General features: G+C 34.9%; 1 protein-coding gene across 1 annotated transcript; it reads right to left on the reverse strand.

Annotated features, from left to right (window-relative positions):
* Positions 1 to 1,810: 1,810 nt before the first annotated feature.
* On the reverse strand, positions 1,811 to 3,025 carry LOC120353647. The gene has a single exon (XM_039438207.1). The coding sequence runs from the start codon at positions 3,023 to 3,025 to the stop codon at positions 1,811 to 1,813; it is 1,215 nt and encodes a 404-aa protein (XP_039294141.1).
* Between the last annotated feature and the right edge of the window lie 21,373 nt (positions 3,026 to 24,398).

Here is a 24,398-nt window from a genome sequence, read left to right on the forward strand (position 1 = left end):
GGTAGTGGGAAAAGTAGAATAAACGAAGTAGAATCTTGATGGGAGGGATAAAATGGATAGGAAAGGAGAGCGGAAGAGGGTATCGATCAATAGAGAAGAGAGAGAGCTCACCCTCCCCAATGTTCAACCCTTGTTAAGGGATGAAGGAAGTTAATGCGTATTAATTGTTCACTAACAGTTTGCCTAATATTGTTGATGGATAACTGAATCAATTGCTCAAGGGGTTTGTCTTATGGAGGTCAATCCTGGATAAACAAAGAATTTATATATACGGTTTTTAATGAATGATTTTCAATGCAGTATTATGTTCAATGCAGAAGTGCAGACAGTTTTTTACAAGATAAACTTTTCAAACACGAATTACCAACCTAGATCTAGATTATTTTCAGAATGATTGAGTGATTGATTTATCGTAATTTAACATGTTGATCGATCAACAGTAATTGAATAACAGAAGTATGTGTTGTATAACAGGGTGCAGTACATAAAACACACAAAAGCCGGTTAAATTTTAACGGTGATTAATTTGACGAGAACCAATCAGGGAAGGCTTTTTGAAAATATGGTTTATGTGATTGGTTCTCGTGGAATTAATCTCGATTAAAATTTAACCGGCTTTTGTGCAACCGGCACACAGTATGAAAAAATGCAACTAACATAATTTAAGAATCTGGTGTGGCGCACTCACACAACTTTCCTTGCCGTTATGAAAATTTATCACCTGATGCTAGTGTTCTCGCGCATCTCAAATCTACTATTCAAAGATATGAGACAGCTGGTGATAGGACTATAACGCTATAGTCGGCCAAGCGAAAATGGATCCTTCAAGGCCACTGCAATGTTGCCACTCTTGTCCACCCCTCGCTCGACCAGTCTATATACATTGACTATATTTCTACACCCTGAACATCGCTCTTTCCTTCTCATACCTTCCCTCTTCCTCTTTTCCGTCACTACCTGTCACAAATTCTTTTGAGCACGTCAGGTACAAAAGTTCTATTGTGTCATTCTTTGAGGTTAGAACAATAACATCCCCCGTTACCTCCTCCCATCAGCCGCTATATTCTTTAACATCATGAAATGAAGGAAATAATATTGTTATGTATAATGTATAACTCTTTCTTGAGTCATGACATCAATAAATCCAATTTTATAATGATGATTAGATTTTTCTTTATAAATGCAACTATTTATAACTGAGCTATTACTTCATAAAGGTTACTTGAAGACTTTTATAATAATCAATTGGAAGTGGAGTGATGTAATTTTATTTATTTTAGCCAATATTCTTGTAGTGCCCACTTCACTCTGCATTTTTCAGTTTGCATGAATTCTCATTTGATTCCCATCACACTTCATCCAGGCTTTGGACTGGCTGAAAGTACTTGTACAATCAGGCGTGTTTAAAATCTTTTTTCTTTTCACCTTTTTCACATTTCATCTTTTTTCATCTCATATTTCAATACATTAATTACACATATACATTATTTACACATATACATTAATATACATTATTTACACTTATACATTATTTACACATGTATACATTAATTTATTTTTCTGCTTCTTCATTCTTAATCCCTTTCAAATTCGGAATCACCAGATGAACTGTCTCCTGTTATTGTAATAACAAGTGATTCCATTGCCAAATCACGAGGGCACTCTTTTTTCAAATCATCTTCTTGAATTTCTTCTACATGCTTCACACATTTCCTCCAATCTTCCACAGTCACCCTCTCAATAGCCTCGTGCATAAGTTTCTCAACATCTGCCAATCGGAATGTTTTATTTTTTGTGGCTACATAATTTTTCACTTGTGCCCACACAAGCTCAATCGGTTGTAGTGAGCATGATAGGGTGGCATACGAACCACTTCATGGCCCATTTCCAGTGCGATCCTATCAATTTCATACTCCTTCACGGCGTATTTTATTTCATTTCTCGACAATAATTCGGCCTTTGTCTCATTTTCAGAGAAAGAAACATTCTTCGATTCTAGCCAATTCTGGATATCCACCTTTTTCCAGTTGGTGCGAGGGATTTTTTCTGTCAGCGCAGAGTGATAACTTGCATTGTCCATCACAATCACTGAACTCTCTTCAAGGAGATTGAGAAAGTTCCGGAACCAATCTGTAAAAATGTCAGCGTTCATTTCGGTGTGATAATCTAACGAAGTGGACTTCTTTGCTTTAAAAATTAGTTTGCACTCAGGAATAAACCCCGTTTGAGCTGATCCAGCATGAAGAATGATCAATCGGCCTCCTTTTCCAACTGGAACTTTCAATCCACCACTTCCGTCTTCGTGTTGCCATATCATCGATCGGCTATGATTTTGATTGACCCACGTTTCGTCAATGTAGAATATTGGTCGGGGATTAATTTCTCTTCTTATCTCGTGCATTTTTCTGAGAAAAACTGCTCGTGCACACGCAATGTCTCTCCTCTCCATTAACAATTGTCGACCATCATTACACTTCCTAAATCTGAAACCCAAACTCTTTATGATTTTTCTGACGGATTCAACACTCCCACTGAAATTAATCTTCTCTTTCAAAACAGTTCTGATTCTTTCAGACGTAGGATACTCTCCATTATCATAGAATTGAAATACACATCGGCGCACCATGTCCTTATCAAAACTGTCCATGTTGACCACTTTTGCATCTCTGGAGTATTTTTTTCGAGGCGTATCAAATTTCACTTCCTCATCCGAGTCATCTACACGTCTCCGTATTCGCTTTACAGTTGTAACACCAACTCCACATGCTTCAGCTGTAACCTCTTGAACTTTTCGAAAATTGATCAATTCAAGTCTATCGGGGTTTTCGGCTATCTTTTGGAAGAATCTGTAGACATTCCAGATGATATTCCTTTCTTGCTTCCCAATATCACTTCTTCCTCTACGTGATCCTGATTTAGTTGGAGGTGTGTGCAGTATTCCGATGTTGGGTGGTGTTTCGATATTGTGCGGTGTGGTGGTGTTGTGCGGTGTGTGCGGTGTTTCAATTTCAATTGTACAGTCCATTTCAATAAATAATCTTTGGGCTATAAAAACACTATAAAAACTTAGATGGCATACTGTAATATACAAAATATACAAACTAACTATTCTACCACTTTATACTGAATTTAGAACATAACTTAATATATACAAACATTAATAAAATTTATAACTCACTACTCTGCTATTTTCCACAGTCAATATAAATCAGTTACGGAGCGAAGTTGCTTACAGAACTGCAAATGACAGAATGAGTTCCTCTCGCCAGCAGAGCCAGTATGGTGTTGAAAGGTTGAAGGTATTCATAGTGTTTTCCAGAATTGTTCATTTATGCGTGAGGAGGTGATTATTATATTTCTCAGAAAAACTCATTGATATATTTTTGACTCGGCCTATTCACATTTCAACTCCTTTTCATGCTTCTATTATTTTTCAAACACCAGCACAGCTGTTGAAAGTTATATGTATTATAAATATATAGTATAAAAGCATTATGTACAATACATTTGTAAAACTGTGAACTATATTGTCCTCGTCATAGTCAACAATCCAGAGAAGGCAAACAATACTCCCCACAATAACAATACTTCACTATCACACCCTCTCTCACACACACATTCACTTTCTCTCTTACTAGCCACCCTTAGTACAAAGTGGCAACAGTGTTGGTAGAGACGGGTGGTGGTGTCAAGAGCAAGCTTCGACCTTGAAGGACCCATTTTCGTTTGGCCAACTATAGACACACGAGGTCTGCTATCTCTTCGTAGTGAATGATTTAATAGAACCAACAGTTTGCAATTTAATAATCACATTTTCTCAAATTTCAAGCTTATTTTCAATTTTAGGTGAAAAAGTTACTGGACATTAATTGCAGAGATTTTCATGCTCAATCTTTTCCTTTTGGAATTTTCTGTTTAAATCGTATATGAAGGCTGCTAATTGAGAATCTAAAATCAATCTTTGCATAGATGGGGCGGAGCTCCTGAACTTTTTACAGATATAGGACTTGTTGCAGTTGATAGAGCTTATCAATGACTATTTCAGGTATGAATTTGATCAAAATCGTTGGAGCTGTTTTCGGGAAAATCGCGAAAAAACCCTGTTTTTGACAACATTTTTGCCATTTCAGCCGCCATCTTGGATTGCATTTGATCGAAATTGTTCGTGTCGGATCCTTATAGTGTGAGGACTATACGTTCCAAATTTCAAGTCATTCCGTTAACTGGGAGATAAGATATCGTGTACACAGACGATATCGTGTGCACTCATACACACACACACACATACAGACCAATACCTAAAAACCGCTTTTTCGGACTCAGAGGCCCTTGAAACGTATAGAAATTTAGATATTGCGGTATCTTAATTTTTTTCGGAAAGCAATACTTTCCTTACCTATGGTAATAGGGCAAGGAAAGTAAAATTGTACGTAAAAAGAAGAGAATAATGAGAAAAAAGACTGCATGATTCTCTGTGATAGTAAAATAAATAGAGTAAATCATAATATTATAGTAACTTTTTTCGTGGAAATCCACTTTATAGTTTATTTTGAGTGAACCTCGCAGCTACAAAAAATTCACCTTATATTTTATATTGGAAGGATAACTGAATGCAAGATGGATGTTAGACTAGTGGATGTATAAAGTATCAATCGATACACAGTTACATAGAATAAAACAATCTTATAAGTTTTTTCTGAGAGTATTAATAGAACAATCAACAATCGAATGGTAACTTGTTGAGGAAAGTCATGCTTGAACTTTTTGCTGTGTAAATCTCGACCCTGCCAACAGTACACCAGGTAATATTTTAGGAGGAAAACTGAATTGATTAGTCCAGATAGCAATTACAGGAGTGGAGGTGCAGAGTGATGTGCCCTCTAATGAAGGAAATTACAGCGGTGTTGATGACAGTAATGTAGTGAGTAGTCACTTAGCGCTGCTTGAAGGACTCGGGCTTCGTTTCTCTACTTCGAGAGACGTTATTACAGTCACGTGGCCTTGTAGGGGGTAGCGGGGCTGAGGAGGGTTAGGGAATGATGGCGTTTTTATAAATTTTCCCTTTAACAACAAAGAACCATTTCGACTACAGTAAAGTGATTTATGGGGTTCAACAATGATCGGTGGATGCGGTCTCGTACGAAACTGTTCTCTTCCTTCACTCCACGTTATCCTCCTTCTCCTCATCCTCTTCTTCCTCTTCCTCATCCATCTCCCCAACCTTCTGGTTACCCCACATCCTCACTATTGACCCTTTTGGGTTGGTTTCCCTTGTCAAACACCTCTTCATCCCAACATCGCTCGCTTTTCTACTCCAGATCTTCTCTGCTCTGATCTCACTCTGATTCTCTTCTCTTTCTCACTCCTCCTCTTCACATTATATCTCTTTCTTCTCCTTCCCCACCTTGGTGACGACTTCTAGGCGTCTATCTATGACAGACTTATAAAGACTGAAATTGTGATCAGCTTGTGAAGAATGTAGACGATATGGAAAATGTAGGAACTAAACCTGTGTTCTTAGATCCTTTCCATATTATTTAACTTTTTTCCATTCCATTTCATGTCTCATCTTCATTACCTTGTCTCTTTCCACTAAGTTACTCTACTTTTCTATATTAGTTCTTCAAGTATAATTTTCTCTCATTCGTTGATCATCCTCATGTTATTCTTTTTTCTCTCTTCCATCCTTTTACTTGGCTCTTTTATTATTTATACTTGTTCTACCATTCTATTCGTAAGATACTCTTACCACCCCTCCTCCTCTTTTCTATCAATCTCTTATTCATTGTCCGTATTCATACATTCTTCCAGTTTTCCGTTCTTCTATTTTCTTTCAATGTTTATAATAATGTTGCCCCTCCAGAAATTCGTCTTGTCAATAGTGTTTCTATCTACTACTTACTCTAATACTTCTCTTCTCCTCCTTCATCTTCTTCCACATATTCCTTCATCACTTTGATATTTCATAGCCTACCACTTTTTTCTCCTTCCCTCAAGTTCCTCAATTGATTCTTATTTTTTCTCCCATTGTCTGTATTGGCTTCTTCTCATCTTCCTTCGTTTCTTTTTTTTATATTTTTCTCCCTTTCTTCACCTTCTTCCGCCTCATTTTTTATCTTCTCTGGATTTTCCATCTCTTCTCTTCTGCTTCATCTCCTCTGCTCGTTCCATTTCTTCTGCACCTTATTTTTCCTTCCTCTTTTCACACCCTCCAATGCTCTTCTACTGCTTCGTCTTCTCCTTCTTTCGCTCCTCCATCATCTTTTCCTTATTCTTCTTCAACGTCCTCTTTTCCTACACATTCTTCTTCTTCTTCTTCTTCTTCTCCATCTTCTACTTCTTCTTCTTCTTCTTCTTCATCATCCACACGACGCCCCATCGAACAACTGTCGTTCACCCTCTTTAGTTTTTCATAATAACGACGGGAGGGACACGATTTAAAACGATGGTGCCAGAAAACCTCCCCCTCTCTTACCACACCACCCACCCCTACCCACTCATCAACACTTCCAACTAGCAAGCAAAACTGTAATCCAATATTATCCACTGTTGACAAGGTGTGGACCACTCTCACTAGAAGAAGGGCTCTTTCTTACTTCAATAACTCAGCTTTGTTTAATGTGATTGGTTCAAATAAGTTTTTCTCCTTCTCTAGAGCTTTGTTAGTAATACTCGTTCGTTTTTCCTCCATCTGTAAAATCAATTTGGTTTATTCTCCAATTCAAAATCTCGATACATGAAAAATGGAACAGTAGAATGTGAAAATAGATAGTCGTTTACAAGAAGATAGCCCATCAATCCAATTTTTACTTCGGTATAACTAATTTAATATTGCATGCAAGTCAAGAAACATTATACAAAATGAGTCATATAAATGGAAACACTACAATAAATTGGACACTGTTGTAGATATAATACTGTAACTTCCAGGATAAGTTATTGGTCAAATACTCTACCTTTTGACGTACAACTGAATTCCAACTGATTGAACTTTTAGTTTTTAAAGAAATAATTGATAAAGTTCAATCAGCCGCCATTTTGGATAAAAGTATCATAGAACATTTTATTGATGTAGGCCCAATCTTTCTCGTTTTAGAAAGGTCTATAAAATGATGTCACACAATTGGTGTTTACATTCAAAATATTTGTGTTAAAACCACTCATTTCTTTAAAAACTAAAACTTTAATCAGCCGCCATTTTGGATACAAATATCATAGAACGTTTTAATTGATGTAATCTCTCTTGTTTTAAAAAGGCTTTTAAAATTATGTACCACACAATGGGCGTTTACATTTAAAATATTTGAGTTACAATCCCTAAGTCCCCCCCTATATGAGGAGTTGAAATTCAGTTGTACGAGAAAAGGTAGAATATTTAACCAATAACTTATCCTGAAAGTTACAGTATTATATCTACAACAGTCTTCAACTTATTGAAGGGTTCCTATACATATGACTCACTCTGTATAATATCAATACATTAACTCCTGTTCATTCAAAGAAATTTCAGATAGTACAAATTTCATTCTCCAACTCAAAATCTCAATACATGAAAGATGGAACAATAGAATGTGAAATGAATAGTGGTTATCAAGAAGATAGACCACTCATCAAATTTATAATTTGATAAAACTTATTTAAAATTGCATGCAAATCAAGAAACATAACTTTAATACATTAACTACAGTTGAATATAAACAAATCTGATCACATCATTGTGATAACTGAACTGAGTGATAACTGAATTCATTCTTTGAAATATCGATGACAGCGCATTAACTGTTTAATTTTCAACAACCAGAACCACCGTTATATTAGGCTATCACTGTACTGTGTGCACACTTTGATTTCCAAACTTCGATCTTGCTGTTCTTATTCGATTTCAATCTTATGGTGTAATAATGAACGTCGAAACACAGTAGTGCAAGTGATCTATCGTCAAATAATATGAAAATTTCTTCTATCCAGAATAATGAATGTAGGAGATTCATTACAGTATTACAGTGTTAGAATATTGTGGAATACTTTGTACTCCTTGTGTTATGCTAAGGTCTCTGCATAAGGTTACAACATAATTATATGAAAAATCATATAATCATATATCATATAAAGTTCATGAGAACTTCATCATGAGAAAGTTCTAAAAATCATATCATGATTTACTAGAAGTCATGTTTTATCTACAAACTTTCTGAATCAAGGATTTTTTTTATGCTTATTTGAATAATTGGCTAGATGTGAGCCGGAACAGGTTGAAGCCTACTCCTTGCTTGTAAGAAGAAGAAGAAGACTTTCTGAATAAAGTAAACATTACTGGAATTAGTTTAGAACTGCCATGAAATTCTTGTTAATCTAAAATGATACTTTACAAGAGTATTATATATAATCTCCTTCATTTCGTTATACATTGCTAATAATAAGAAAAGTACTTGAATCGCATTGAATTTCACTTTACTTGAATTTTCTCGATTCAGTTTATTTAGTTTATTCACAGAGGTTTAGAGTGGGCCAGAAAATAATTCATTTCACTTTGGTTTCCCTTGACCCATGAGACTCTGATCAATCGTATAGGTTGGAAATACAACTGTCTTTGTTGAATAGAAAGGGAAAGGGTGGCTTGAAAGGGCGCAATCAACCCCCAATCTCTCACACTCTGTCAGCCCTCTCACCTGTAGCCCTACAATAGAAAGTATATGCTAATTTATTCAAGTCCATGTTGAAAAATATGCACTTCCCGTGAATAATATGAAAGCAAAACATTACGGAGAAATCAGTTCTCGTAATACAAGAGCATTTATATGATTCTCGAACATATGAGCTGCTTTAATGAAGGAGCTTTTGTTCAATTTTCATCGATTTGGCCTTGAATCAAATCAAATCAAGTCAAAAATCTCCTTTATTCGACAAACGGTAAGTACAAAAATGATAAATGATATAAAATACAAATAATGAAGTACTTAAATTAGGGTTTCATATTATACCTTTTTGTGTAGTTGAGAAGTTGATATTGTGGTAATTATTCATATTGAATGAAAAAGACTAAGAAATTGTCAAAAATCACAGATTTATTGATACTTAGAAAGACCGGTTTCGGTTATTACACCATTGTCAATCTCTGATAAACTAAAACTAAATACAAGAGCAGCTCTTGTATTTAGTTTTAGTTTATCAGAGATTGACAATGGTGTAATAACCGAAACCGGTCTCTCTAAGTATCAATAAATCTGTGGTTTTTGACAATTTCTTAGTCTTTTTCATTCAATATTTCATATTATAGATTACGGAAAGAGCCTACAAGGGCACTGTGGCCTGTGCGTAGACTCGAGTTGGGATATGTTTATGATACAAATCAATTCCATTGAAAAATTATAAAGACAATTGAACATTATGATTCAGGAAACAAATAACCGTGAATATATAAATATTAATAGATGAATTACGGTTGCATAAAACCCAAGCAAGAATTATTTGTAATATCACAAGTAATTTTGATTTCTTAAGAATAAATTATAAATTAATTAATGACATAGGAACTCGACCACAGTCATGTATTGAAGAGGAGATAGCTTGCTTATTTGAATACATCGTTCTCAATATTATTAAAACTATCCCCAAAATTGAAAAAACAAGCAACCTTGATTTCTTCTAACCTCAGATAGTTTTTGAAGAATTGATGTTTATGATAAGCAAAAAATAAAGAATATAATCTCTACTTATGTATTAAAACTATTGTGATACCCCCACCAAAAACTTCTGATAACAATAATTCCTCTCATAGTGGACTGCTTTTGAATATACTCAGCAATTCATGCATTTGTCTCAGTTTTATACTATTTTTGTCTCAAAATGTGGTTCTGCTTCTTCTGAGAAGCATGAATAGAATATTGATGATAAATATCACTGATTTCGATGAATTTATAAATTTTGAACGCATTGCACAAAGGGAATTTGAAATTGATGTCGATGGAAAACGTTTTATCAACTGAACGCTGCTACTGATAAAATCAGAATCGGAAACGCGATAAGTGTTGTATCAAAGGCTATCTATTCTACGACGAACAGAATCGATTTCGTGTCCAATGACTTGGCCGATTCCAGTGGTGCGCTAAGTAGGTCATTCGCGAAGAAAACAATTTATAACCTTCGAATTATCCAGTTTGCAGTGGTTTTCCATGAAAATACCACATTGGTTTTCCTATCAATCTTGAATAAGGAAATGGCATATTTCCTTTGATCTAGCATAAGCTACTCCATGAATGCATAATAACTAGCAATTGTTATTATTCAAACAGTGGTAATAGACGGAAAATATTATACATGAAAGAACAAGAAATGACATACGGATATGAATAAGGAGCTGACCATAATAAGCGTTTTCTCAGGCGTTTATAAAAACGGCAGGGCAGAAAGCTCTCTGATTGGATTGGCGCCTGAAAAACTTCCTGAAAACGCATGAAAAATAAAAAATTTGAAATGGTCGCCATTTTGAAAATTTACATAGAAAATTCTTTTATTTAATTTTTAAAATTGAGTCTTCATAGCATAAATATTCATGCCAAATTTCAGATCAATACAATATTTTGTTCTCGAGATAAAAATTCCTAAGTGAAAAAAACAAAATGGCAGCTATAAGGATAACCGCTGAGTTTTGGACACTTCAAACACGACATTTTTAGTCTCCTATCATCCAGGAACAATACCCTGAAATGTTCAACACTAGTTCTGAAACACTCTGTATATCTAGAATGTTATGGGAACACTCATGTTGAAAACCAATAATTGCCTCTCATGCAACTAAACAGCCATCAAGGAAGAATTGTTAGTGAATTTTATATTGTAAATGTGGTGAAGTAATTTGAAAACATAGTATTAAGAATGAGAGGGTATGACAATTATGAAAAGGAGTAAATTACAGTATCAAAGAATCAGTGGGAGTGAAGCTTTTTCCTGTATTTTCCACAAAATTATCTGTCATGAACCTCGAATGTATCTCGGTATATCAAAACAAAAATGTTAGGATTGCAGTTTACAATAAACCAAGAAATTCATGTCTTCAGAGTGATTTCCCGGAAGTAATTAACTCATTTATTGCATGTGCAGTCCTGTTCGCTCAGAATGGAAACCAATTGAGAGTGAATTCATTTCTCATTCATAAGTGATTTGGAGCTGACTTGATAATCTTGACAGATAGCAGAGAGCTGAGAACTCTTTGGATGCCCATAACAGAAGTGGTGATCATTTTTGTCGACAGCAACAGAAAACACAGGCCAAGTGGAGTCTTATAATACAGACGACCCTCCAGTGCTAAGAAAGAGGGTGGTAACAGCAGTGGCTCTCCAGCAACCCTTGTCAGCCCTTTGAAGGGATGGGGTGTGCCCTAACAGGGCTGGAAGTGGAGTAGGGGTGTCTGGCCTGGGGTTAAAATACGTCTGCGCCACAGCAGTAATATGTTGGCCTCAATGACACGTTCCTAGACTGTTGATCTTCTAGCAGTTGGGACATATTTGGGACACACGTCTTCAGGAAACCATTTGCTTTAGTCGTCTTGACATCATTAGTCTAGTCTCATTTGTATACAAGCATCTTATAATTATTGCAGAACAGTGGAACGATATTGACATGTTTTGGCGATCCAGTGGATGTAAGCTCAGTTATCAAGTGGATCGGAGTTTTATCATCAAACTGATGTATAGAACTAACATAATATAATTGACTTTTATTTCAATAGGTCTCATTTCTCATCTCTCTTATGCTTCCAGGTAATATTCGAATAAATAACCTCCTCAAAAGAAAATAGAAACTAGGAAAAATTAGAAGAATAAATAACCTCCTCAAAAGAAAATAGAAACTAGGAAAAATTGGAAGTAAATACTGTTTCAGCTCATAAGGATCTCTGAGTATCAATAATGGGTAGCACCTTATAATAATATATTATCATTAAGTGATATCAAATCTAAAAGACGAACATCTACAGAGCATGAAGTTTGATTCTCTTGAAAATCCACCAAATCTGTCATTCCAAATTACAGTACTTATATCCCAGTACAGTAAATGGAACTAGTCTCATCCAAATTCTTCACATTTTTCCAAGATTCGTTTTCATTCTCATACAGTTGCAACTCGCATAGAAGAATGCAACCAAACACAAGCAGAACACGTGTGCCTCTACCAGGGAAAGTGGTGAGTGTGAAAAAGCATCAGAGTGTGCGTCAGATTTTGAGGGAGAACTGCAAGAGGTAAGAAAAAGAAAAACGTGTAGACGAACGAGAAGAAGGAAATTAACCGATAACTTTCAACAGTAAAAAGTCTGAACATACGTCTGAAGATACACGTGTCGTCGAGACGAAACACTTGATATTCAGTCACAGCAGCTCACAGGTCGACTCCCTCGTCACAACTCACAACCCAAAAATGTGATTATCTCCTTGTCTTTTTCACTTTCGTGCGATCATCACAACCATTCTCCATCTCCTACTACTTCACATCGTCTTCCATGTTCACCTCTCTCTCTCCTCCACACTCATCCCTCTCTTTCTAGCGGCATCAACACGTCTCCCGCGATTATAGGCCCATTGTGAAAGAACTGTTTAGTTAGATCCTTGCTAAGAACGAACTTTCTACGTCCTACTAATGTCATTGAGATGCGACGTTGTGTTTTGTGGTAGTTATAGGCCGGTAAAATTGAAAGCCTGTAAGCGGCTATCCCGCCTGTAAGCGGCCCCGAACGAAACTTCCGGTAAAACCGCGTTTTCAGTGAGAGGCGGAGGCGAATTTATAGGTGGAATCGGTAATAATTCTCAAAGTCCATTCATATTCTGTTCAGATTTGTAAACCATAAAGCTGTTATTGTTCAGATAATTTTCTAATAGCTTTCAGAGACAGTGTACTGTAGTCTCGTAGTCGTTATACTTAATTATTTTCTTGATATAACACTCCATGAAAACTCACATAGCATCAAACATAATAAATCTATTCTCAAAGTACCAGGTATAATGTAGAGGCTCTTCCAAACATCAATTGACTTGAAATCTATTTCTTCTGGAAATAAAAATCATAAACATATTTTTAAAAACTCGTTCATTTCATAATACGAGTATAAGAAGCGTATAGGCTGACCAGTAATTCGGATTCGTACAAAAATAATAATCTAGGTTATGGAGAGTGAAGTCCTTATATTGAACATTCTTTTTTTTTATCATGGAGATATGCAAATATATAATTCCATTTCATTTATCCATAGACAATAGATACAATGCAGGTAAAAACAACAGGCATTCGCCCAAAACTGCTTTAAACCTTAATTTGGAATACACAGTCTAGAGGTTATGTAAATGATAACTTAATTCACAAATCATTTTGAGTCCAAAAATATATGTACTACAATAATTTCAAATTTATCAGATTAATTAGTTTCAAAATACAAAATCTTCCTTCACAATCACAAAAAATATTAAAAATTTCACTAAGTAAAAATTCTATCACAAGACAGCTTTTCAAAATTACAACAAAAAAATCATTGTAATAAACTTCATTCACATCAAGATTAACGCAATAAATGAAACGCGTTGTTGGCTCTTTAAATCCGAAAATACTTTATAAACGAGCCGACAATCTCCAGAATCAACATCTTGTGAATACTTTTATAATATTCGTCACCTATATTTGGCTATGCTTACTCTTCTACATTATAGGACTACTATTTTTCTCTTTGGTCTGCCGTTTCATCAACCCTCTCTCACAACACCAGTCATTCAATAAGCGCAGAATGAAGTTTCAGCCTTTGTGAAGATTGTGGTAGAGGGATGAAGTATTTCACCCTTTCTTGGACTCCCGCCGTCTCCTTTTCGGGGTTGTCTTTTTCTATTTTGTAAACAGCACCTTGAGAGAGATTCGAAAGAGCTACTCGTGCCTGCCGAGAGCCGAGACTGGCAGATGCGACATGGCATCATCTGTCTCACTTTTGTTCTATTTCTTGCTTTCTTGCTCATTCCAATACTTTCAGACCACTTCTATCAGTGAGAAAATTCAGGGCAATTCAACATGCTCCATGCAAGATCTTTTCCATGACGTTTTACATGATATTCATCTTGGATATTTCAATTGATAATCTTAAATGTTGAGGGCAATAATGTTTGGAATTTAATTATTCTTTACGGCCGTTAGAATACCTCATGTACTGTATAGACGATCACATGATATTTCACCATCATATTTCTTGATAAAGTGAAATGGAAGTATTGAAACTGCTGGTATTTGTCAAACTGTAAAAATAAACATATTATCCAATAGAGCCAGAATCAATCAGAACCGGTAATAAATTTATCTAGTACGGCACAAACACATGCATTTTAAGATCTTTAAAGGTTTAGTTCTCAACCAATGTCTAGTTACATCCTATTTGTAACAAACTCCAATTTGAGAAAATCTTCAGAGAAGTCAAGGTCAAATGTTACAGATACATAAAAACGAGCAGTACCATTTATGAATAATAAAATAACGCGTCTACATCAAATCGTTGGGCATGAAGTGTGAAATGAAGTAAAATAATAGAATAGTACATTGAAGCATCTAATCTGATTTAATAATTTCAACTTCATATCATGTAAGCCTTAATGTCACTCAATCCTGAATCCAAACACTTAATCTCATTGAGAGTATAAATAATGAGTGATAATGGAAGAATGATACTTATTAAATGAATAAATGTTACTCAATATTGAATTTCAATAATCCTAAACTTCAACAAAAATTAACCAACTCTGAATGTAGTTTTAGGATCAATTTATTGCTTTTGTAGTAATTATATATCCTATAACAATTATTCAAAAGGCAATTAATTAAGTTGCTCACGTAACTCAATAAATTTATAACAATGTACCTAGAATACATTGTATTAGAATACAATGTTTTCTAGGTACCTTGATTTATAACGTCAAATAATGCATTTACATTTTGAATAAATATTTTCCCACCAATAATTGTGGACTTATTGGATTATTTTTGAGATGAGATCGGCTGATTGTAAACAGCTGTGACAGTCATGGGGTACGGTATACGTTTCCCCCTGCTAATGGGGTGATTCTGGCGGTATACTTGTTCGTCCAGGTGTTCCTTTATGATTTCCTCTCTATAAGTATAACACATTTAGGCCTACAAGTGTTTGTGTGCGAGTGTGTGTGTGCGTGTGTGTTATAAATAGCTATGGTGTTCTTCCTGAACGAGAGGAAGTTCCAAGTTACACGGACCTCGTCAAGACACCACCTTTGAGGGTGACCCTCTCAGAGTCCCTCTCTTACTTTCACCCCTCTCTCACTCCAGCACAATAGACATTTTTGTCTTTTTCCCGATCTGCTATCCTTCGTATTTCATTTTACACACACATCACCTTGCGTCTACAAGCTCTACACCCACCACCCCACCTCAAATTCACCCTACTCTGGCAGGACTTCTAGTTGTTTCCTTTCAAGAGCTATCATTCTCTCTCACTCTCTTTCTTTCAAAGTCTCTTTCTCTCGCTATTCATTGAGACCCTCTGCCACAGATCACACAAGCCCTCCTCCTCCGACCTTCAAGCTGCCCTTCAACATTCAAGGGAACAAGTATATTGGACGACAAACCCTTATTTTACCCATGATTCGAAAACGATTTGGCAGAATGGATGGTTGGAAAGGTGTTCAAAAATCGAATCAAAATTTTTATTCGAAATTCAAACAATTGAGGGTCTTGTCAAACCCGAAGGTTTTTCGCCGGGTGCCCAGTTACAAAAAAACAAGTTGCAAAAGTTAGATAAACTTAGACAAAATAAATATGACACTTCAAAGATTTTAAGTATAAAATAAAAGAAAACAAAAATTCTAAGTGTAAAAATAAAATCTGGTGTGGCGCACTCACACAACTTTCCTTGCCGTTATGAAAATGTATCACCTGACGTTAGTGTTCACGCGCATCAAGTCTACTATTCAAAGATCCAAGCCAGCTGGTGACAGGACAATAACGCTGGAGACACACGAAGTCTGCTATCTCTTCATAGTGAATGATTTAATAGAATCAACAGTTGCCAAACAGTTTGCAATTGAAATAATAATATTTTCTCGAATTTCGAGCTAATTTTAAATTCTAGGTGAAAATGTTACTGAACATTAATTGTAGTGATTGTAAAGATGTTCATGCTCAATCTTTTCCACTTGGAATTTTTTGTTTAAATTGTATCTGAAGCCTGATAATTGGAAATCCAAAATCAAACTTTGCATAGATGGGGCGGAGCTCCTGGAATTTTTACAGATATGATGAGACTTGTGGCAGTTGATAGAGCTTATTAATGACTATTTTAGGTATAAATTTTATCAAAATCGTTGGAGCCGTTTCCGAGTAAGTCGCGGAAAACCCTGTTTTTGACAACATTTTCGTCATTTTATCCGCCATCTTGATCTTGAATTGCATTAGATCGAAAAATTGTTTTACACAGGTAATATTACATTTTTATTGTTGAGGCAGGCAGACAGTCAGGGTGTAACGTAGAATTTGTTGTATTTTGAGACATCTGTAATTGGGATAATTTTTTCTCAATTCATGAGCAATCGAGTAATTTAGAATGCAGCTATCAATCATTAGTTGAAGATAGTATTCATTTTACAATATTTCTAATGTGATGGATAGTTATTAACAATAAGTTGGAGATAGTACTCATTCCACAATATTTTCGATGTGATGAGTAATGAAAAATTCCTTGGAGATGGTAGCCTACTCATGATGGTATTCTTGATTTCCAATGTTATAGATAATGCATTCAGAATGCATTACAGTTGTGTTGTGTGTAATGGTGTGGTAATTTTCCATAATGGTAACACTAATTGAAATTGTCTATTAAATAAAAGTGGTTGACAATTTCGATTTGTGTTTTCATGATAGATGATGGACAAATAGTTGGAGATGGTATTGATTCTACTTTATTCTTAATTTGATGGATGATGCACGATTCAACATGACTGCTCCTCTATTGATTATTCTAATGAAAGCGGGACAAATAAATGTTCAATAATCTTCCAACATTCTTCCACTTTTGAATTAACAGTTGAAGGTGAGGCTGTTTGTGTTCTCTCTTTAAAACGTTTATCATCATCATGCTCATGCTTGTTTCAAATCAAACTTTCTTCTTTTTCAATTCAATTCATGAGAAAAGATATCAGAATGCAGTAGAAGTAAATGTAATTATTGGAATCGATTTATCTATTATCAATAACAAATGTCAACAATAATATGTTTGCAAGTCATGTAATTAAAATAACATTCAGTTCACTCAGTCAAGAATGGAGAAAAATGTAGTTTTGTTCGAGCTGTCTGAGTTCCAAGTTTTAAGTGCTTCCGGTCTTTGATGAAGTATAGAACACAGAACGTAAAGAATCAAGCATGACAAATATCTCTTTAACATTGGTTTCTACTGTACTGATATAATTGATTATATTTCAAAAATCTTGATTGTTGATTTACTAGTACTTGTTCATCAGCACATACAGAAAACATATTTTTTCAATTGATTCTTTTATTCCGGATAATGCCAACATGAATTATCCCATAAACAATCAAAAACTACTCATTTTTATGTTACAATCTCTATTGTTCTTTCCTTTTATTTCCCTTTACTTGCCTTTTTATCGTATATTATCATATCAAATACAGTAGAACGTCAATAATCCGGATTAATTGGGACCGGACCTCATCCGGATTATCGAAATTACGTTAAAAAAACGGTCAGCACGAACTATTCAAGAAACAAAGCTGTTAAAATTGGATATACAGTATTCAATTATTGGTAGGTAGAGTAAAAGGTACTGTATATACATTAAAAACAAGTTTTTAATGCACTGTATCGTATTTTGTACAGCAACATTTGTACAACGCACAGTAAAAATTTTATTTCTTGCCAGAGACGAATCCGGATTATTGACGTCCGAATTATCGACGTTCTACTGTAGGTATACTATTATATTACCTATACCATATTATCTAATACCCTGAAAAAAAAACAAAGGTGAATGCTTCTTTACCAATCAATGGTAATTGAACAAGGCAGCACACTTAACACTCATGTAGAAAGACTTAGTAGGCAGGTAGAAACCGAAACGATAGAATGAGCACGTAATTTGGTAGCAAACCAAAAACAAAGTATAAAGATGATGGTGGCTATGATGCCGATTATTATTATGATGTTGATAGCGATGATGATCGATTGTTTGGTAAGTTAGGGTTTATAGGGGTGGCCTCTATTCTCCTTCAAAAGGGATAGGGTGGATCAAAACCCTCTTCTTCCCATGATATAATAGCATCTGCAGTTTTCTAGTAGTCATTTAGGAGAGAGAATGGAGCCTAGTTCTTAGAAATGTTAACACGGGTTATTTCAAAAGTCAATAGAATCCTTGAGCTAGTCTGGAACTTATATTACTAATCCGAGGCTAAAAGTACCATAGTCTTCAATTTGTGTCAAGGGGTAAATTGAAACCTGGTTTTTAATTTTTCGCAATTATCATAACTATAATAATAATATTCTTCGTATAGCTTTTATTGGTGTGGTGTCCCTGACGGAAGTTCCACCTCGCCTGAATATATCATGAAACCCGTCAATGGGTCTCATGACTTCAGCCGGGACCGGCAGTTTAGTCTAACGTGCCAATCCGATAACACGGGAGTGACCTGGTCAAGAACTTTTGGCTATGAGCGGATGTGAACCGGGATCTGTATATCTGTCATAATTACGACTGTATGAAACTCAAACAACAATATATTCAAAATCAACAGATGCAGCTCTTTTTCTAATCAAATAGCCAACTCATTTATGGATTAATCACTATATAATTATTATGAATTGTGAAAATCGATGCATTTTAGATTTTCGACTGAAATGAATGTGAAAATGGAGTAGCACAGCTGACCATGAATCAAAAGTTATCCTAGTTATTGAATTTCGCTTCTGAATTGTGCAAGTCTACAAGTCTACATTTTTGAGTTAAATGTTATTCGAATATGATCTCGAGTAACGTATTGTCGAAAATCGTGTAAAATCTGAAACAAAAAGTAGAAAATTGTGAAAACTTTTTAAAAATTTATTATAAAATATCATTGCGCTACATTTGAACGAACAAATCATAATGCAACCCGTAATATTAACATCCCAGCTCATTCAATGCTCGCAAATTCCATTTCAGAATATTCCACCGAAGGTAATAATTAATCAATAGAATTTGGGTCACAGCATTCCTACATTGACTCTATCAGAATTAATAATGGGAAAACGCAAAGCTGATTTGCAATGTTATTAACAGATTGTTAAATGGATGAGTTAAAGGGGGTTTGTGGGTAAGGAAGGAGTGATGGTGGGAGGGGGATGCGTGTTAAGCCACATTGTTCGAATCATAATCATAATAATAATCATTTATGGAGAGGCAGCAACACATCATGGTATTATTTAAAACTGAACAAAACAGCTTGGTGGACGTTTCATGACTCACAATAGACCAGCCTGGTTCATGTTGTATGTGTGTGTGTGTTTGCGCACGCGCACACCCATGAAGGGTGTAGTAGTGTGTGCTTATTGTTTAGCATCCTCAACCTCCAGTTGCCTCTCTTCAACACCAAATACTCATTTTTCTCTATCCTCTTCTACCGTTTCTTCTCTCCTGGCTCTTTCTGTTCTACTTCTCCCATTAGTCCTCTGATCCTGCTCCTAATAATTTCACATTTCCCAACTATCTTCAGTTTGTTTCTCCCGTTCTCAACTCCTTCATACGCTTTCTGTTTCCTGTATTAATCCTACCTCATTTTTTCTCATTTTTTTCCTCTGTTACTTCTGCTACCACCTCCTTCATAAGCTTTCTGTTAACAGTATATTCTTCATTCTATTTTTCCTCCTTCAATTTATTTTAATTTTTCCATTCCTCAACACTTTACAACTGTCTATCTCCTGATAGACATTTATTTCTATATCCTCTTGTTATTTCTTCTTCTTCAATCTTCCACTTTTCCGTCTTTCTTTCAAGTCTTTTCATCTCCTTTGACGTCTGTTTTTCTTTATTTTCTTCCATATTATTCTTTTTTTCCATCTCTTCTCACATTTTTCCTGACTTTCTCTAAATGGTTCCTTCTCTTATCTCCTGTTTCATATTTTGATTAATCTCTTCCTCAACACCTCTTATCAATTTCTTTATCCTCCTGTTCTCAATCTTCCTTCTCCTCTTCTACTTTATCTCCTACTTCTTTGTTCACTTATTGGCTTTCTTTCTATCCCTTCTCATCACCTTAGAATTCTGTTTTCCTTATTTTCTTCCATATTATTCCTTTTATTCCTTCTCTTCTCACATTTTTCCAGACTTTGTCTAAATGTTTCCATCTCTATTTTACTTTTCTTCCTCATCTGTTCTTTAGCGTTGTTTTTTTACGTCTACACGTTAATTTTAATCCATTACAACAGCTAATCTTCTTTCTCCTTCTTTACTCACTATTCCTCTTTATTCTACTCCTCTTCCTCACCATCCTCCTCCTTCTCTTCATCATCCTTCTCCTTCTCCTCGTAATGATTATCATCTCCTCCTCTTCCTCCGCATTATTTTCCTCCACTTCCTCCTCCTCGTCCTCCTCTTTCTCATCCTCCTCCTCCTCTTCCTCGTAATAATCATCATCTCGTGTCACTACTACAGTGTTTAGTAATGTGTGGCTTGGATGATATAGTTGAGCCGTGTGTGGGAATGTGGTGTGTGTGTATGCGTGAGTTGAGACTCTTCCCTCTGCCATATCCGATTTCTCACTCCACCGCATGACAATAGCTTCCCTCTCACTCACATACCAAAATCATCCTTTATCCTGCCCTCAAACTGAACACTCTGGTGCTGCACTGTGTCTATATGTTGTCTAAAACGTTGTTTTATACACAGCTCTACAATAGTTGCACGTTCTACCGAGTGCCGTTTTCAGTGTTTCTGTTTCTTAGGACTAAAGTAGAAGTCAATTCACAGTTTTGTAGTTTCCAGATCGTAGGCAGAATTATTCAGGGGAGAATCAAATCTAAAACACCATTTTAATAGGTGGGTTCATTGATTGATTGATTGATTGATTGATCATCAATGGTTACTAGTCGCAGAGATGAAATAAGTTATCTTTAAAGAGATTTAATAAAGAGATGAATCTAATAAAATATAGCTTTCTTCACTCTATGCTAGTAGCTAAACCTTTGATAGAAGAAAGTGGAAGATACAAGGATTGTACAGTTTGATACAGTATTGAATTTCAATGATAATCCTATTGTACGGACACTGCTGACTGCTGTACTCAATATTGGAGATTGAACTTGTTAAAAACTGTATTATGTTACCTACAAGCTTAGTGGACCTATACTATGTACAGCTTTCAGCATATTTTATAATTAGATCAGTTCTTCTATGCTACAAGCTAGTCTTTACATTATGTTTACAGGAGACTATAGTTTCCATAGTAAACAAATACATCAATGTCTATGTAGCTGAATATTCCAAACACTGTCAACTCAAAATTGGCGTGAATAAAATATAGATTCATATTTGTGTATGTAAATATAGTAAACACAATTTAAATATAAATCTAATGAATAAATGTATATGTGAGATTTCGTTGTCCAACATTAAATAATTTAACAAGAGTTATGTTAATTCACCGTTTTGTGATGGGGAATCAAACAATATACATTCCAAAATATATCAATACCACATATTAAGCCGGTTTTGTCAGTAGTTGGGAATACCAACCGCATAAGTTGATTGATTAGATTATTTTTGTACCCCAGTCGGTGGTTTTGTGAACCACACGCTTTTGATATTGGAGAATGCTATACAGAGTTAGCACAGACTATTCAAGAATGTTCATCTAGTCTATGTTGTTAGCTTTATCATGGGAAATTCCAATTCTGTTGAGATCATACATTAATAGCTGAAAGACAATCATAATAGAAATGTTATTCTACATTGAGAAGATTCAATTTTTACTGAATTGATAAGGTTCTTAGTCTAATTAATGATTAAAATTTATATACGTGCAATATTTTCTTTTCTTTTTCTCTTTGTTTCATATACTATTGTCGACCATATGTATTATCATATTCTTCACCTTCTTTCTATAACCGTAAAAGATAATATGCCCGTCCATAACTCCCTTTCATTTCTCTAATTATATTATTGACAAGTTTAAGAGAAGACACTCCTTTTCTACCCAACATTCTCAATAATTCAGCCAATTTTCCAAGCTCAAACGCTATAAACTTCAACTGCAATTATGGATGTACAACACTATTTGCAAAACTTTCTAATATTAATATCGCAATTTGAACATCTTCAGATGATGAATAGCTTTGCTAGTAAAGCTCTACTCATTCTAACAAGGTTCATCATTACTCCAACATAATTTATCACAAGTTATCGAGTAATTTTACAATATAATTTTACCTTTCTATCTACTATCATGCTATGGACACGATACTTCATGTTTTGCTATAACTTAAGAAGTACCGTGAGATTTTGTAACTGCAATAATTTCAAAAGAATATGTGCTCCTTATAACGGACAACAAACTGACAATATAATTCATGCACGCTTTTAGTCTGCAAAAGTAACCTCGTTACATTTTGGAAACTGATTCATTTACATTGAATTCAACCAAACAAATACAGTAAGTTATTTTGAAATTTTATTTCATTAGATTACATTTTTTTTTAATTACTTTGTGTATAAACTTGGAGGCAGACTGAGGACCCGTACTGCGACTGTGGCGATATCCAGTCAGATGATCACCTCCTAAAATGCTGTCTTGCACCAGCATGCACTCGACAAGACCTCTTTGTATTCAATGACGAAGCTGTTAAAACAGTGGATTTTTATTTTTATTTAGGCATTTAATTATCTATCACCTGACACGTACAAACGAACGAACTTAGTGTATTTCATTAAATTTCATTAAAAACAAGCTTAAATATAATACAGCCAATTTCATTATACATTTTTATAAAATTACATCCCATATCTTGTAAATTACTATCTCTACCTCATTACATTCCAGGAACAAGCCATTCCAGTTATAATACACTCAATTTCATTATGATTTTTTATAAAATATTACATTTCATGCCCTTATGTTCTTGATCAATATTTTGAACCTTTGTAGGTTGTTGAAGTTCATGAGGACTAAAAGATACTACTTCTTATTCAAAACTTGAACAATCAAATACGTCCAACATCAATGCACTGTGTCCAATTACTTTTAAAATTATCTCAATTCGTAATAATTTTTCTCCCAGGATGAAAACAGCACACTTCCTACGGAACTGTTTTGAGAGCTGTTATTGGTTGTTGGACATCCGATGACCAACCGGTTTGAAAGGAGATGAATGAGAAGTGGAAGAGGAAGAAGAATCAGGAATATGTCAACCGAAACCAGGAGTCATGGCAAAGGACTGGTTTCCTTTTGGGTTTTCATTTCATCAGCTGTTTTCTCATCCATTCATTCAGTCCCACTCACTGCCTTTACCTGGCCTTTCTCTCATTCACTGTCTCTTTCTCTCCCATTCTTCCTCCCCAAACTATGATCTCTTTCTTCAGCTTGCTATAGCCAGGGCTTCCTCTGAAGAATTCGACAACGTATTGCCATTGCGAATACAATCTTGAGAGCTGTTTATTTGGCTTTGAAATACTTTGATTATTATTAGCGGTATTTTTTGACGAGATAAGACACCCTTTTGATCTCGTTTGATTGATTCTGGAACAAAGCAAAACCAAATTGACTGTATAAGAATTGACAACCACATAATTTTTAAAGAGGACCTTTCTTATGAGTTAATTCTTAATTACAAAAATAAAGTATTGATTTCTAAATCTCGTTGCAAATGTTTTCTTAGTAATGAACTAATGATATTGTTTCAAATAGTTTTCTTAGTTATGATATTGTTTCAAATAGATTTTCTACGCATTGGATTCTGTTGAATGGAGTACAGTATCGATTCATCAACTCTGGTGTAAATCCTTTTTCTAAGCTGATTTTCTATTTGTCAATCCCAATACTAATTTATGCAAGTAGAATACTTAAATTCATGAATACTCTATTAAGATACAGTGGTTGATCTTTCTAATAGTTTATTTCAATATCTCTTTCACTTGACTTGTAAAACATGTATAGCACAAAATTCATCATGATGCTATTTATTTATTTATGTGGATTTGATAATAGCTTGATTTCATGATTTTCTCAACTAGAGAACTAGATACATATAATGAATCTATCTAGCCAGAGAGCTTTTTAGATACTGTAACAGGAAAACAGCTCATCACTCTTATCAGCTCTACTAATAAAATCCAAGTCAGCATATCTTATCTAATCGATCTATTTGAGAT

This window comes from Nilaparvata lugens, chromosome 11, assembly GCF_014356525.2.
Source record: "Nilaparvata lugens isolate BPH chromosome 11, ASM1435652v1, whole genome shotgun sequence".
NCBI lineage: Eukaryota > Metazoa > Arthropoda > Insecta > Hemiptera > Delphacidae > Nilaparvata > Nilaparvata lugens.